Source organism: Bombina bombina, chromosome 7 (genome assembly GCF_027579735.1).
Source record: "Bombina bombina isolate aBomBom1 chromosome 7, aBomBom1.pri, whole genome shotgun sequence".
NCBI classification, from domain to species: Eukaryota; Metazoa; Chordata; class Amphibia; order Anura; family Bombinatoridae; genus Bombina; species Bombina bombina.
The window spans coordinates 627,776,458-627,791,217 of NC_069505.1; the positions used below are offsets into that span (position 1 = coordinate 627,776,458).

Consider the following 14,760-nt stretch of genomic DNA (forward strand, 5'->3'; position numbering starts at 1 on the left):
AAAATAAAAATATATATTTATGCAGAAACAATTTTTAGAAACAGTCAGGACAGATATAGCGCAAAGTCTGCAAATCACCAAAATTAATCTAATAAACTTTGTGTAAAGTGTGCGTAAATATAAATAATCAACAAAAAAAAAAATTGTTAAAAGTTCAACATTTGAATTTAAATTAAATGTGTTGTGCCATATAAGTGAAATCATTTGGAAATCCATGAAAGAATATACATTTAATAAAATATTACAAATTTAAAAATAGTGCACAGATATTAAAATCTCATTACAATAATAATAATAAAAAAAGGATTGTGAAATTAGGAGTAGCAAATTTGTTAGTCGTTTACTGCTTGAGTGGTCAGTGACTCTAAGTGCAAACCTCTATATGGAACAAAGTAAAGAATATTTTTTTTGCTGAAAGAGGAAAGCTACACAAAATAGAAAAACCTTTGTGAATTGGACAACAGAATGGCTGAGTAATGCTAATCATGAGCCTGGTCAGCAAGACACGACACATAAGGACAGAAAAACACCAAAATCCTCACATACAACATAATGAAAGCTAATTTAGATTATCTCTTTGCCCTATTTTATTCAAGAGTTTATTTTAAGATTGCATTATCCCAATGGATAACAGTCATATTAATACTTCAGGAGTCTATAGCCCACATATTTGTGTCCTCAGTGGGCAGACTTCATGGAGATGCTAAAATGATTCACAGCTGCACCGTAACCTCCGCCTCTCACTGGGAAGCGCACATGCTTTGCTCCCATCCACCATCTCTAAGATGTACTCTTCACATTTGATGCATATGTCCATAGAAGGCCAGTTCTTCATTGCCTTTTTGTGAAAAGGATCACCATCGACTAGGTCTTGGGGTTCAAACACCAGAGGGACACTTGAGCAATCCCAGTGCATGGTTTCCCTGAAAAACATCTGTGCCTTCTGCTGATGACAAGCTGGATTGTCCTCCTGGGTAAGTACTAAAGTTTTGAAGAAGCTGACTGGTAAGTGCATGCATTGTTTAAACGGCATCAACATCTCAACACAACATTCTGGGCAGATCACCCTTTCACAAAATTTGCAAGTATATGGCCATGTAAAGAAGAGTCTCTTCTTGTGGCAGCTAAAGCAAACCCTGCTCCCAGAGAATGTAGAGTAACCATTGCACTGCAGGAAGTCCACAACCTCTGCATTTATGATGTCTCTCCTAGCAGGGACCAGCTCTGCAATTGTAGGTGGTGAGCATATTCTGGGAAACTGGGGATTCTGTCTACAGCCATTCTTCTGTAAAGATATCTCATAGGACCTGGAGCGTCTATGACCAAAATATTTCAGTTTGTCATTATTTAAGAAGCTTCCTGTTTTTAGGTCGACTTGGGATGAGGTCAGTACTGGAACAAACATCAAATCCGTTATGCTGGAGGTCAGGTCTGAGAATTTTCTGTCTGAGGAAGATTCAGAACTATACTTTGATTGCCAGCTGCTTTCTCCATCACTTTCCATGTCCATGTGACCAACTGTCTGAAGTCGCCTACGACTGCTCTTTACTGGGTAATCCAAAGAGGGAAGGGAGTCATTGCTTGGAGTAGATGACAAATTACTTTGAGTTCCAGAGTCTTCATCTTCTTGTATTGAATGTTTCATTCTTTTTGATGATTGTCTGAGCTTCTGGCCAGATTTTATTTCTGTCATTAACATTTCATGTAAAGATGGCTCTTCTTGGGACCTCTCTTTTAACTTTCTTGCAGATGCCGGTCTAAGGGTTTGTGAGCTAAATAACTCTGTATTGAAGTTGCCTTCACGGTTTGTTCTTTTAGTCTTTTCCTTATCCTTTACTTCTCTAAGGGTGTAGAGCTTATGTCTGATGTCATTCATCAGAAGCTCATATGGTGAAAAGGTGTACTCAACTGGTAACCCTTGGAAAGATCGTTCTTTAGCCTTTTGTAGTTTAACGCCTAAACGGAGCTCATTAAGGACATTACCCCAGTTGTCAAAGAGGATCAGTGCCTCCTTATCTTCAGAATCTAGTAGTTTTAGTTTCTTCTTGGATCTCTCGATAGTCAACAAGAGCTTGCCAAATTCCTTGTGCTCAGCAAAGTAGACCCTGCAAACGGTTCGGTAGTGACTAGATGCTTTGGAAGGGGTAAAAAGCCTTTCTGAACAAAGCTGTATAACTTCATTAAAAGTTATGGTATCCTGCAAATACATCTTTGTATCAAAAGCTGCAGTGTGGAGGCCCAGCATAAGATGCAGCAAGTGATCTAATGGTTCACTTAGCGCACGTTCCAGATCATTGGTCAGTCCCCAGTCTAGTGCAATATAAATCACCTGTCTAAGATCTTTTATAATCTTTTGTTCTGATAAATGGTTTTCCCATACACCCTGGCAGGCTGTAAATGAGACAGTGCCATCCTGATGAATTAAAATGTTGTCCACTCCTCTCAACACCGGTTCCTGCATGGACCCCCATAGAAGTTGCTTCAGTTTGTTGCAACACTGGAAACAAAGAGCCCAAGCTTGCTCTTCACTGATAGGCTGGCCATACCCCTTCAGTATTTCTTTAAGAGTCACTTTACTGTGGTCCCTATTGGAACCTTGTTCAACCATCTTCTCTCAGTGAGTTTGATATCAAATTTTTACACAAAACCTCTCCCTCTCGGTGAATCCTTAGAGCACTCTTTGTGGTTCTCTATTACTCAGATGCGTGGTAATTAACTGTAGCAGTGGATATTGAACAGCCGTTCAAAAATTTAGATCTTTCAATTGTATTATAGTTAAAGTCCCAAAAGAAGGTGAATAGTTCTTCTAAAAAAGTGTAATACCCACATAGGACAGGGGAGGTGCTGCCTCACCTGTCTCCTATGGTGGCACGTCACTGAGTTTATCTGAGATTAATTTTCTAGATCTCATAATTCAGAAAGATGAAAGTGGAAATCTGGAAACTTTTTAAGAACACACAGAAATTGTTCATCCGAAGAAATTTTCAAAATGAGAGCTACTGAATTAGAAAAAAAGACTCAAAGCTCAAGGCTACAGTAACAGACGCTTGAAAAGAACTCAATACAGAGCCTTACACACTCCTAGAAAGGAATTATTATATCCTAAATCAAAACATCCAGATGAGCAAATCAGACTGATCACCACATACAACTCCCAAATGAGTGATGTAACTAACATCATACAAAAATCATGGAGTATTTTGAAAAATGATCCAGATTTAAATAAAATTCTTGGAGAGAGGGTATCTGTTACAGAAGAAATCTTAAATATCAATTAGTTCAAAGTCACTTAATTAGAAAAATACTCAAAATCATATACTCAGGCACTTGTCCATATAGGACTTCTACTTATTGTTCACATATCATTCAAACCAATCAAGTCTTGGATAGATTTGGTAAGGTACAAAAAATCAAACAACACATCACATGCAACACCTGCGGTGTGATATATGCGTTGAAATGTAAATGTGACTTATACTACATTGGAATGACTACCCTTCCTATGAAAAAAAGATTAGGAGAACACATGAGTAACATAAGAAATGCTGAACAAGATTTACAGAAAGGGAAGAAAATTACTCAAGTAGCAAAGCATTTTCTTCAAAAAAACATAAAGCTAACACCAAAGATATATCATGCTTTGGTTTAGAAAAAATATCACATGGCATCAGAGGTAGTGATATGGAAAATACATTATTTCAAGCGGAATGTAAATGGATTTATCTGTTGGACACTGTTAATCCTAAAGGATTGAATAAGAACAATATTTTTTATGTATTTCTGTCTAAATACATGTTTAACACATATATGGGTCAATTGATCCATCTAATACGGTTAATCCTAAAGGATTAAAGGCTAATAACAACTTTAATGTATTCTTATCTAAATAGATGACAAACTGCAAAACTGGTTAGGTTTTTTATTTCTGACCTGGAATTCTCACTCCTGAAAAATAAAATTTTGCACGTTGTTCAGTTGTAAAAATCACCAAAATTGACCTATTTTTATTTATCACTCACTATTATTTTTTTATAGAGAACAACTTTTATCACATTTTCACAAAACATACCATTCAATATCTATCGAACAGAACGTATTAAACTCTGACAAGAATAAAAACCCTTTTTCTATTATACACACATCACAGATAATGTAATACTCACGTACCCAATGATACTTTAGCACACAATGTATCATCCTCTCTCCTTGATACATTTATAATTGACACGTTTGTCTGTTAAACAGCATTTCCAAGTACACACACAAACATTTTTTATTCTCGTAATGCCTATATCACACAATCCATTGAGAGACTACTATAATCACTTTTACTCACCTTACTAATGCCAGGCATTTTTATCACTTATATAACCTAGATATAGATCACATAATAATAAATTATTCGGTATCATAGGGTAACTTCACTCCTTAATTACCTAGTGGTATCATAAAGGTATTACTATTTAGTGCTCTGGGTATGACTATTTAATATTAGAGAGTTCCGGTATTAATGGTACAGCTATCTGGTATCCAATAGTACCATGTAGTATTTTGACAGTAACTATATTCCTCCATTACCTTAGTATTAAAGGGAATTATACTCCAGTATTACCCACGGTATTGTCAGGGTATCTGTAAGTAACCTTAAATAAACTACAGATGTATCATAGAATCTAATATTTCATTTAGCTAATATCTACTATGAATTTATTTAGCTGCATTGCGAACAAACCCTGAAATGGGTGATATCAACCCCTCCCTTTTGCTCTCAACTACAGACTTGTAGAACAAAAGAAATAGACAGGACTTCTAAAGAAAACCAAACATTGGTCCCAATTATCCATTTCAAAGGAGGCCTGTGTAAAGAATGTTTCCCTATCTGAAAAACCAGTTGCTCCATCTGTAAAAATAGTGTAATGTACAAACATACTCAGAGGAAATAGCCCTTATCATATAGGTGATACATTGTCCCATTCTAAGCCCCCAATATACATCTCCCAGACGAGCTGGCGTATGACATGGGAAACTAGATCTCAGATAAAGGAATTATGCCTAATTTTCATGTAGTTTAAGATACTCAAATGAATATTTATATTCAGACAACATATTAAATATGAACACATGAATCTGGGAGATTGTCTATGCCTAAGAAGGGTAATATGGGAAGCTGAAAATCTAAAAATCCAGATTTCAACATGTCTTAACCTATGTATTTTTGAAAACATAGAAGTCTTAAAGGACCAGTCAACACAGAAGATTTGCATAATCAACAAATGTAAGATAACAAGACAATGCAATAGCACTTAGTCTGAACATCAAATGAGTAGCAGATTTTTTTTCTGACAATTTTAAAAGTTATGTCTTTTTCCACTCCCAGTGTACAATGTGACAGCCATCAGCCAATCACAAATGCATACACACTTATTCTTGCACATGCTCAGTAGGAGCTGGTGACTCAAAAAGTTTAAATATAAAAAGACTGTGCACATTTAGTTAATGGAAGTAAATTGGAAAATTGTTTTAAATGTCATGCTCTATCTGAATAATGAAAGTTTAATTTTAATTGAGTTTCCCTTTAAGGATTCAAAGTTTGGACAAATCATATATATAGTTTTCAAACATTAAATATGTGCCTCAGACTATTAAATAATAGGTACGAATACATGGATATGAAATTGTCTGTTTGTATAATATTAAATGTGAATGTCTGTTAAATGAAAAATATAAATAACATCATATGTTTTATACACTCAGCAAGAGATATACAGATATGCAATATTTATACTGATATGGCAAAGTAGTCCAATATAAATCTGATTGCTGATCTCAAGGTATGTATGTGATATTATGATGATAACTGAGATATTAATTAGATCCATGCTAAAAGTATTAAAATCCTTTGAAATACCCATATATTTAAAATGTATAAGAATTACTTTGTATTGTGGGAAGTGTATCATGTTTAATATTGATGAAATGCCCAGATTAAATAATATTAAGTGATCCTATACAAATTGGACATAATTGTTTGCTGAGGCAAGAAATAGTGAATACACTAAATATACATTTTAAAAATATATATGAATATATATTAAACTGTATAGTAGTGTTGAAAATGAAACTGTTTGTCTTGTCTACTGCCCCCGTTGGCCTAAATCCAGAATTACAACCAAAAGACATTTGGCTGTTAAAATTACATTTCCCAGTAGCCAATCAGAGAAGAGTGCGTATCCAAATCTATTGAATGATTAAGAGATGGTGAGGAGTTTTGTCTCAGACAAAAAAACTCTTTGCACACAGAGAATGAGATCTTGGTGGAAAAATTTTGGTTGGTGACTGTTTCGAATTAGCCAATAGAATGAGAGCTGCTTAAATCCTATTGGCTAATTTGAATAGCCAATAGGATTTTAGCAGCCCTAATTCCTATTGGCTGATTCAAATTTTTCAGCCAATAGGAATGCAAGGGACGAAGATCGAAGAGGCCACCTGGATGAAGGCTTCTTGCCGCATGGATGAGGACTTCGCCGGCTGGATGGATCCTTCAAGCGGGACTTCAAAAACTGTAAGTGGATCGTGGGGGGTTAGTGTTAGTTTTTTTTAAGGGCTTTTTGGGTGGGTTTTTAATTTAGTTTAGGGTCTGGGCAGTAAAAGATCTAAATGCCCTTTTTAGGGCAATGCCCATACAAATGCCATTTTCAGGGCAATGGGTAGCTTAGGTTATTTTAGATAGTTTTTTTGGGGGGGGGTTTGGTTGGGTGGTGGGTTTTAATGTTGGGGGGGGTGTTTGTATTTTTTACAGGTAACAGAGCTGATATCTTTGGGACAATGCCCCATAAAAGGCCCTTTTAAGGGCCATTTGTAGTTTATTGTAGGCTAGGTTTTTTTTTCGGGGGGGGCTTTTTTATTTTGATAGGGCTATTACATTAGGTGTAATTCTTTTTTATTTTTGATAATTTGTTTGTTATTTTGTGTAATGTATATATTTTTTACATTTTATCTCAGGGCAATGCCCTACAAAAGACCTTTTTAAGGGCCCCCCAAAATGCACTTTTAAGGGCCCTTGGTAGTTTATTCTAGAGTAGGGTTTTTTATTTTGGGGTGTTTTTTTAAGGGTATTAGAATAGGATTTATCTTTATTGTTTTGGATAATTTACTTTTAATGATAGGTTTGTTTATTTTTTGTAATGTTAGGTTTTAGTGTAAGGCAGCTTAGGTTTTATTTCACCGGTAAGTTTGTATTTATTTTAGCTAGGTAGTTAGTAAATAGTTAATAACTATTTACTAACTAGTCTACCTAGTTAAAATAAATACAAACTTATCTGTGAAATAAAAATAAAACCTAAGCTAGCTACAATATAACTATTAGTTATATTGTAGCTAGTTTAGGTTTTATTTCACAGGTAAGTATGTATTTAGTTTTCAATAGGTATTATTTAGTTAATAATTGTAAATTTAATTTAAATCTAATTTATTATGTTAAACTTAGGGGGGTTAGGGTTAGGTTTAGGGTTAGGTTAGGTTTAGGAGTTAGTATAGTTTAATTTAGCTTGTTGTGATGTGGGGGGCTGTCGGTTTAGGGGTTAATAAATGGTTAATAGGTTTATTTAGCTAATAATTGTCAATTTAATTTAGCTATATTTTTATTATGTTAAAGTTAGGGGATGTTAGTGTTAGGTTTAGGGTTACGTTAGGGTTAGGGTTACGTTAGGGTTAGGGTTAGGTTTAGGTGTTAATATAGTTTAATTTAGCTTGTTGCGATGTGGGGGGCTGGCGGTTTAGGGGTTAATCAATGTAGTATAGTGGCTGCGATATCGGGAGCAGCAGATTAGGGGTTAATAAGTTTATTTAGGTAGTGGCGATATCAGAAGCGGTAGATTAGGGGTTAATAACTTTAGGCAGGCATCAGCGATGCTGGGGGCAGCAGATTAGGGGTGTTTAGACGTAGGGTTTATGTTAGGGTGTTAGGTTTAAACGGTATTTTTTATTTCCCCATAGACATCAATGGGGCTGCGTTACAGAACTTTTGTTTCCGTGATCACAGGTAATCGTAATCTAGGTGAAAGTCAGGGAGAAACCCTGACGGGGGTTAGTGGCACAGCTATGGCTGCAACTATAAATATATATTCTATGTATATGATTATATGTGTTTATATGTGTATATACACATATTGACACATAAATATACACTCACCGGCCACTTTATTCAATTGCTTGGTAACACAAATTGCTAATCAGCATGGCAGCAACTCAATGCATTTAGGCATCTAAACGGTGAAGACGACTTGCTAAAGTTCAAACCGAGCATCAGAATGGGGAAGAAAGGGGATTTAAGTGACTTTGACCATGGCATTGTTGTTGGTGCCATACGGGCTGGTCTGAGTATTTCAAAAACTGCTGATCTACTGTGATTTTCACACACAACCATCTCTAGGGTTTACAGAAAATGGTCAGAAAAAGAGAAAATATCCAGTGAGCGGCAGTTGTGTGGACGACAATGCTTTGTTGATGTCAGAGGTCTGAGGAGAATGGGCAGACTGGTTTGAGACAATAGAAAAGCAACACTCGTTACAACCAAGGTGTGAAGAATACCATCTCTGAACGCACAACACGTCGAACATTGAAGCAGATGGGCTACAGCAGCAGAAGATCACACCTGGTGCCAATCCTGTCAGCTAAAAACAGGAAAATGAGGCTACAATTCACATAGGCTCACCAAAATGAGAGAATAGAAGATTGGAAATCTCAATTTCAGCTGCGACATTCAGATGGTAGGGTCAGAATTTGGCGTAAACAAAATAAAAGCATAGATCTATCCTGCCTTGTATCAACGGTTCAGGCTGCTGGTGGTGGTTTAATAGTGTGGGCGATATTTTCTTGGCACACTTTGGGCCCCTTAGTACCAATTGAGCATTGTTTAAATGCCACAACCTACCTGAGTATTGTTGCTGACCATGTCCATCCCTTAATGACTAGAGTGTACCCATCTTCTGATGGATACTTCCAGCAGGATAATGCACCATGTCAGACAGCTCAAATCATCTCAAACTGGTTTCTTGAACATGACAATGAGTTCACTGTACTACAACGGCCTTCACAGTCACTAGATCTCAATCTAATAGAGCACCTTTGGGATGTAGTGGAACGGGAGATTCGCATCATGGATGTGCAGCCCACAAATCTGTAGCAACTGCGTGATGCTATCATTTCAATATGGACCAAAATCTCTGAGGAATGTTTCCAAAACCTTTTTGAATCTATGCCACAAAGAATTAAGGCAGTTCTGAAGGCAACAGGGGATCCAACCCGGTACTGGAAAGGTGTACCCAATAAAGTGGCCGGTGATTGTGTGTATATATATATATATATATATATATATATATATATATATAGAGAGAGAAGCAAGTAAAATGTGTTCACTCAGTACACTGGGTAAACACAAGTGATACTCTATAGTTGGCGCTAGTCAATATTGTGTAGGGTATAGTGGCAGCTATATAAGACAAGTACTGGTTGAGATGTATGGTCCCAGTCAGTAAGTGAAAAATGTGTATACAAGGATAGATACAGCGCCTATATATCCATTAAAGTATGGGTGGTATATGGGAATATGAGTGAGAGCTAAGGATAATTAGTTAAGAAATAATAACAATTAAAAGAATATAAACAATAGTAAAATAAATAATGCTAAAAAAATGATGAATAGATTATGAAACAATGTTCATGTGAGTCTTTAGACAATATACAGTCCGTGGTAAATCTTCACATGAAGTTGGTATGCAGTAAATAGATGGTATATAATACCCTTACCAGATATTACCTCAATCTAATGAGGTAAGTATGCCGCACTGGGGGTATATACAGATGGTAGAATCTTCTCCTTGTATCCAGATGTGGTGCCTCTTGGGTTTTCGTTAGCCTCCTGGAGTATGCAGGGATGTGTTTCTGGTTGTAGATAGATCCCTTGTACTTCCTTTGTGTTGGTAGTTAGCCTCTTGGAGTACCTTTTCTGTCTTGGTATAAACTTTCTCCAGCGTAAAGATACCCAGGGAGACAAGAAAGGATATATAGTGTAATACAGTTTATTTACAGTTAGGCACAGAAATATAATTCACATAGCACTCACATTTGGCATCCTCAGACTATATGAGGTATGTATATGGCACATAGGACTCCAGTGGGTCCTTCCACAGATAGGTATGAGATACAGGTTCCCCAATCTTGGTATAAGACTTTGTAGTGAAGTATTATGCAACTGTTGCTGTTTCCCAAGTGAGGTAATATTGTATAATACACTTATCTCAAGAAGTAAATGCTCGCAAGCTAGCTACAAGGAGTGACACTGTTATTAAAAAGTGATTTAGATAAAACACAATTAAAATTAAGTAGATAAGAAATAAGTAGTTAGTATCCCTGACGCGTTTCAAAGGTTTGTGTAGATAAATCCTTCTTCTTCAGAGGGTTGAGTGAGGAGCTGGGCCGTTATCGCTACTTGTACGCTTCGGGCGGCGGCACGCCCTCTGCGTACGTGAAGTCATGCGTGCCAGCGTTACGTGACGTGAGTCTCACGTTTGTATTAGACATAGTGTCTATGCTGTAAAGCTTATTGATTGGTTGCCTATTGCTGCGTAGTTGGTTGGATTAATGCAGCCTAGGCTTGTGGGATATGTAGTTCTCTAGTTGCTGCCCATAGATGACTACGATCTCTAGTGGTATAAACAAAATGTAACACTCGCAACAGTAGAATGTGTACATATTGTGGTGTGTGACCTAGACATAATGCTTACATACATTTCTAATACCGGGACCCATAGAGATTGGTACGTTTTGGTACATATTCACCTGTTGGTTGGTTAGACACAGTAGAGGCCTGTGGGATATGTAGTTCACTAGGGAATGCCCCTCTATACATATATCTCCAATCTAGAGAGCAGTCTAACAGAGTTAGTGGCTAGATATAATAAAAGTATTGGTGGGACATGAGCATGTCATAATGTGTAATCTAAAATTGATATTCACACAAGGCGATCCCATGAAATATTTTTGCATTTTATAATACCTGGATATACAATGATGAATACATCCCTTCTATATTTTAATAGTAAGATTGGTATGCATAGATGATATTGCATATTGGTTTCTTACTGTTAATTCTAGTTTGTGAGAGGTTTTCATATATTTGAAGCACCCTTCAGTTGTTAGGTTGTGCTTCATATGGAACATGTATTGTATACTATATATCTTTGGTAAAGATTTAGAGCTCTATATAGTTTCCTCTATTCTTAAATTGTGGAACCTCTTTTGTAGAATTTATAGTTGAGGTTCAGATAGTTATTGGGCCTATGTTAGAAGGCCAAATCATGTTTTATTTTAAAGATATATGTTCTATTGATATATGGTATACAAGTGTTCCTTAGTATTGGGTATATGTTATATATTATGCAGGAAGGTATTGAACCTGGTAGATAGATATATATATATGTGATCAGAGTGAAACTAATCTCTATTGCTCAACTAGATATATGTGTACTCCTTACACTATATTTTTTAACCTATCATTAGGTCTCAAGAATATTAGTTTCTGTCTGTCTGCAGTTATATATTCGTAATGTCTTATTATTTGTTAGTGTATAGTATAAGGAATATAGTACTGCACTGTAGTAAGCTAAGTAAGGTCTGGTCGGATATAAATTAATATAGATACAATTTATAGGCTGATCAAAGGTTTTAGTATATTTGAGAAGCTTAGATTTGTGCAACCTACTGAATTAAGAAGGCTGCAATATCTATATCCTTATTTAGACCTTTGGGGGTCATAGAATCTAGTTTGTGTATCCATTGTGTTTCCTTTCTTCTCAGATGGAGTCCTCTACTTACTCCCTCTGGTGGATCTCTGATATGTTCAAGTATAGTGCCTCTTAAACATGACGGATTAGAGTTATGTATTAGGCGAAAATGATTTGAGACACTATGTTTTTTGAAACTACTTTCTATATTTCTAATATGTTCCAAAAGTCTGGTTTTGTAGGGTCTAGTGGTACGTCCTACATATTGGAGCTTACAGTCGCATTCAATAAGGTATACTACATATTCTGTTTTGCAGTTTGTAATGGAGTCAAATTCCCAGCTTTTATTATTTGCGGATGAAGTGATTTTTTTAGTAGGTTTATTGATGCTGTAGTGATGTTTGCAAGCCTCGTAGTGTAGCCGGTTGCATTTAAAGAAGCCTTTTGTCTTATTTTGCAGCCAATTGGTGGTTTTTGTGGTTTTAGATATAGATTTCAGTTTACTTGGAGCTATTGTTGCTCTAATGTTTCTACCTTTTCTGAAGACCAATTTTGGGTTGTTTTTAGTTATTTCATTTAATAGGTTATCTTTTTTTAATATGTGCCAGTGTTTATTTAAGATAGTTTTGATGGCGTTGGCACCTTCGTTATATGTTGTGATCATAAGTGGCAAATCTTTTTGTTTTTTGCTATTTTTCTTAGAATTTTTTATTAATGTGTCTCTATTCATTTTATTAACCTTATTGAATGCCTTTTGTATATTGTCAGCTTTGTAACCTTTATTTAGTAATTTATTGGTTAGAATTTTTGATTCATGTAAGAAGTCTTTCTGTCTGGAACAATTCCTTTTTATGCGTTGGAATTGTCCATATGGTATACTTTGTATCCATGCTGGATGATGGCTACTAGTTGCTGTTAGGTAACTGTTGCTGTCTGTAGCTTTGCTATATAATTTAGTTTGAATAGAGTTTTCTTCCTGATAGAGTATGAGGTCTAAGAATTCAATTTCTTTAGAATTAGTTTTATCTGTGAATGTTAGATTGAAATCATTAGTGTTAATATAGTTGACGAAGTCTTGAACTGTATTATTATTGTCCTTGTGTTCCCATATTATTATGATGTCATCGATAAAGCGGTGATATGTTTTGATGTTGTCTATGAAGGGGTTGTTCTCCCAGATGTATTTGTCTTCCCACATACCCATGTATAGGTTGGCATAGCTGGGGGCGAATTTCGTCCCCATAGCTGTGCCACCTATTTGAAGAAAGTATTCGTTATTAAAGGTGAAGTAATTTTTTTGTAGGATGAACTTGGCAGAATCCTTTATGAATTCGGTTTTATTTGTTTCTAGATTTGATAGTTTGTTTAGCCAGTAGTCTAGTGCTTCTATACCTTTATTGTGGGGGATATTGGTATATAGGGAGCTGACGTCCAATGTGAGCCAGCAGTAATTGTCCTTCCATTTGATGTTGGATAATTTACTAATAGTGTCTGGTGTGTCTCTGATGTGTGATTTAAGGTTGGGCACCAGAGGTTGGAGGAATGAGTCTATATATTCTGATAGTTTTGTAGTAAGGGACCCTATTCCTGAAATAATTGGTCTTCCAGGAGGATTAATATTGCTTTTGTGAATTTTAGGTGTGTGATAGAAGGTGGCTACTTTTGGGTTGGTAATAGATAAAAATAGGAATTTGTGATTATTAATTATGTTTTCATGTTTTGCAGTGTCTAGAAGATTTATGTATTCTCTTAAGTAACATTCAGTAGGATTGGTTTTGAGGGGTCTATATGTCTCATTGTCACCAAGTAATCGCATGGCTTCCTGGATGTATTCTGCTCTATCCTGTATGATGATCCCTCCTCCCTTGTCGGCTTCCCTTATTACTATATCATGATCATCTTTTAGCTGTTTCAGTGTAATTTTCTCTTTCTTGGTAAGATTATCCTTTTTTATTTTATATGTTTCACACATTTGTAGTAAATCCTCTTGGACTAGCTTTTCAAATACCGGGATATAGTTTCCTTTAGATTGTGTGGGAAAAAAAGTAGATGTAGGTTTGAAACTAGAATGTGTTGGAAAATTTACAGTTGCTGTGTTAGAGCTAGGTACATGGTCATTAGCGGTTGGGTTATCATTATCATTTAGTAATGATTCAAGGTCTATTAGAGCGTTTAGATCATTATCATTTAATTGAGAGGGAGTTATATTGTTCAGGTTTGTAGATTCATCTTTTTGTATTTTTTGGAAGTGCCTATTTAGGGTTAACTTCCTAATATATTTGTGTAAGTCTATGAAGAGGTTAAAGGGATTAGGTCCCTTAGTAGGGGCGAATGCTAAGCCTTTTTTTAGAAGGTTTAGTTCTTGTAATGAAAAGGTTTTATGTGATGATAAATTAAATATTTTTACTTCTGAATGTAAGTCTATAGGGTTAGATTTTACATTTTGGTTGATCTTATTCTTTTTTGATTGCATTCGTTTTCCTGCTCTACACCCTCTTCTTCTGACTCGTTTCTTCTTCTTTTCTGGTGGTGTTGTTTTATTCTCTAATGTGGGATGTTGGTGTTCTGCTCTGGTAGGAGAGGTGTGTGTGGATCTCTGGGTACTGTATTCTGGTTGCTCTGTTTGTAATGCCGGTTGTATGAATGATGTGGTAGTTGATACGGGGAGGGAGGATATGATTGGTGCTGTGAGTGTGTGGTGTAGTCTGGTCTCTTGTGGTTGGGGGAGTGTTTGTAAGGCTGTCTGAATTGTATTACACTATATATCCTTTCTTGTCTCCCTGGGTATCTTTACGCTGGAGAAAGTTTATACCAAGACAGAAAAGGTACTCCAAGAGGCTAACTACCAACACAAAGGAAGTACAAGGGATCTATCTACAACCAGAAACACATCCCTGCATACTCCAGGAGGCTAACGAAAACCCAAGAGGCACCACATCTGGATACAAGGAGAAGATTCTACCATCTGTATATACCC

General features: G+C 36.0%; 1 protein-coding gene across 1 annotated transcript; it reads right to left on the reverse strand.

Moving 5' to 3' along the window:
• Positions 1-703: 703 nt before the first annotated feature.
• Positions 704-2,608, reverse strand: LOC128636760 (protein spire homolog 2-like). The gene has a single exon (XM_053689741.1). It carries the CDS (start codon positions 2,606-2,608, stop codon positions 704-706), a length of 1,905 nt encoding a protein of 634 aa, XP_053545716.1.
• Between the last annotated feature and the right edge of the window lie 12,152 nt (positions 2,609-14,760).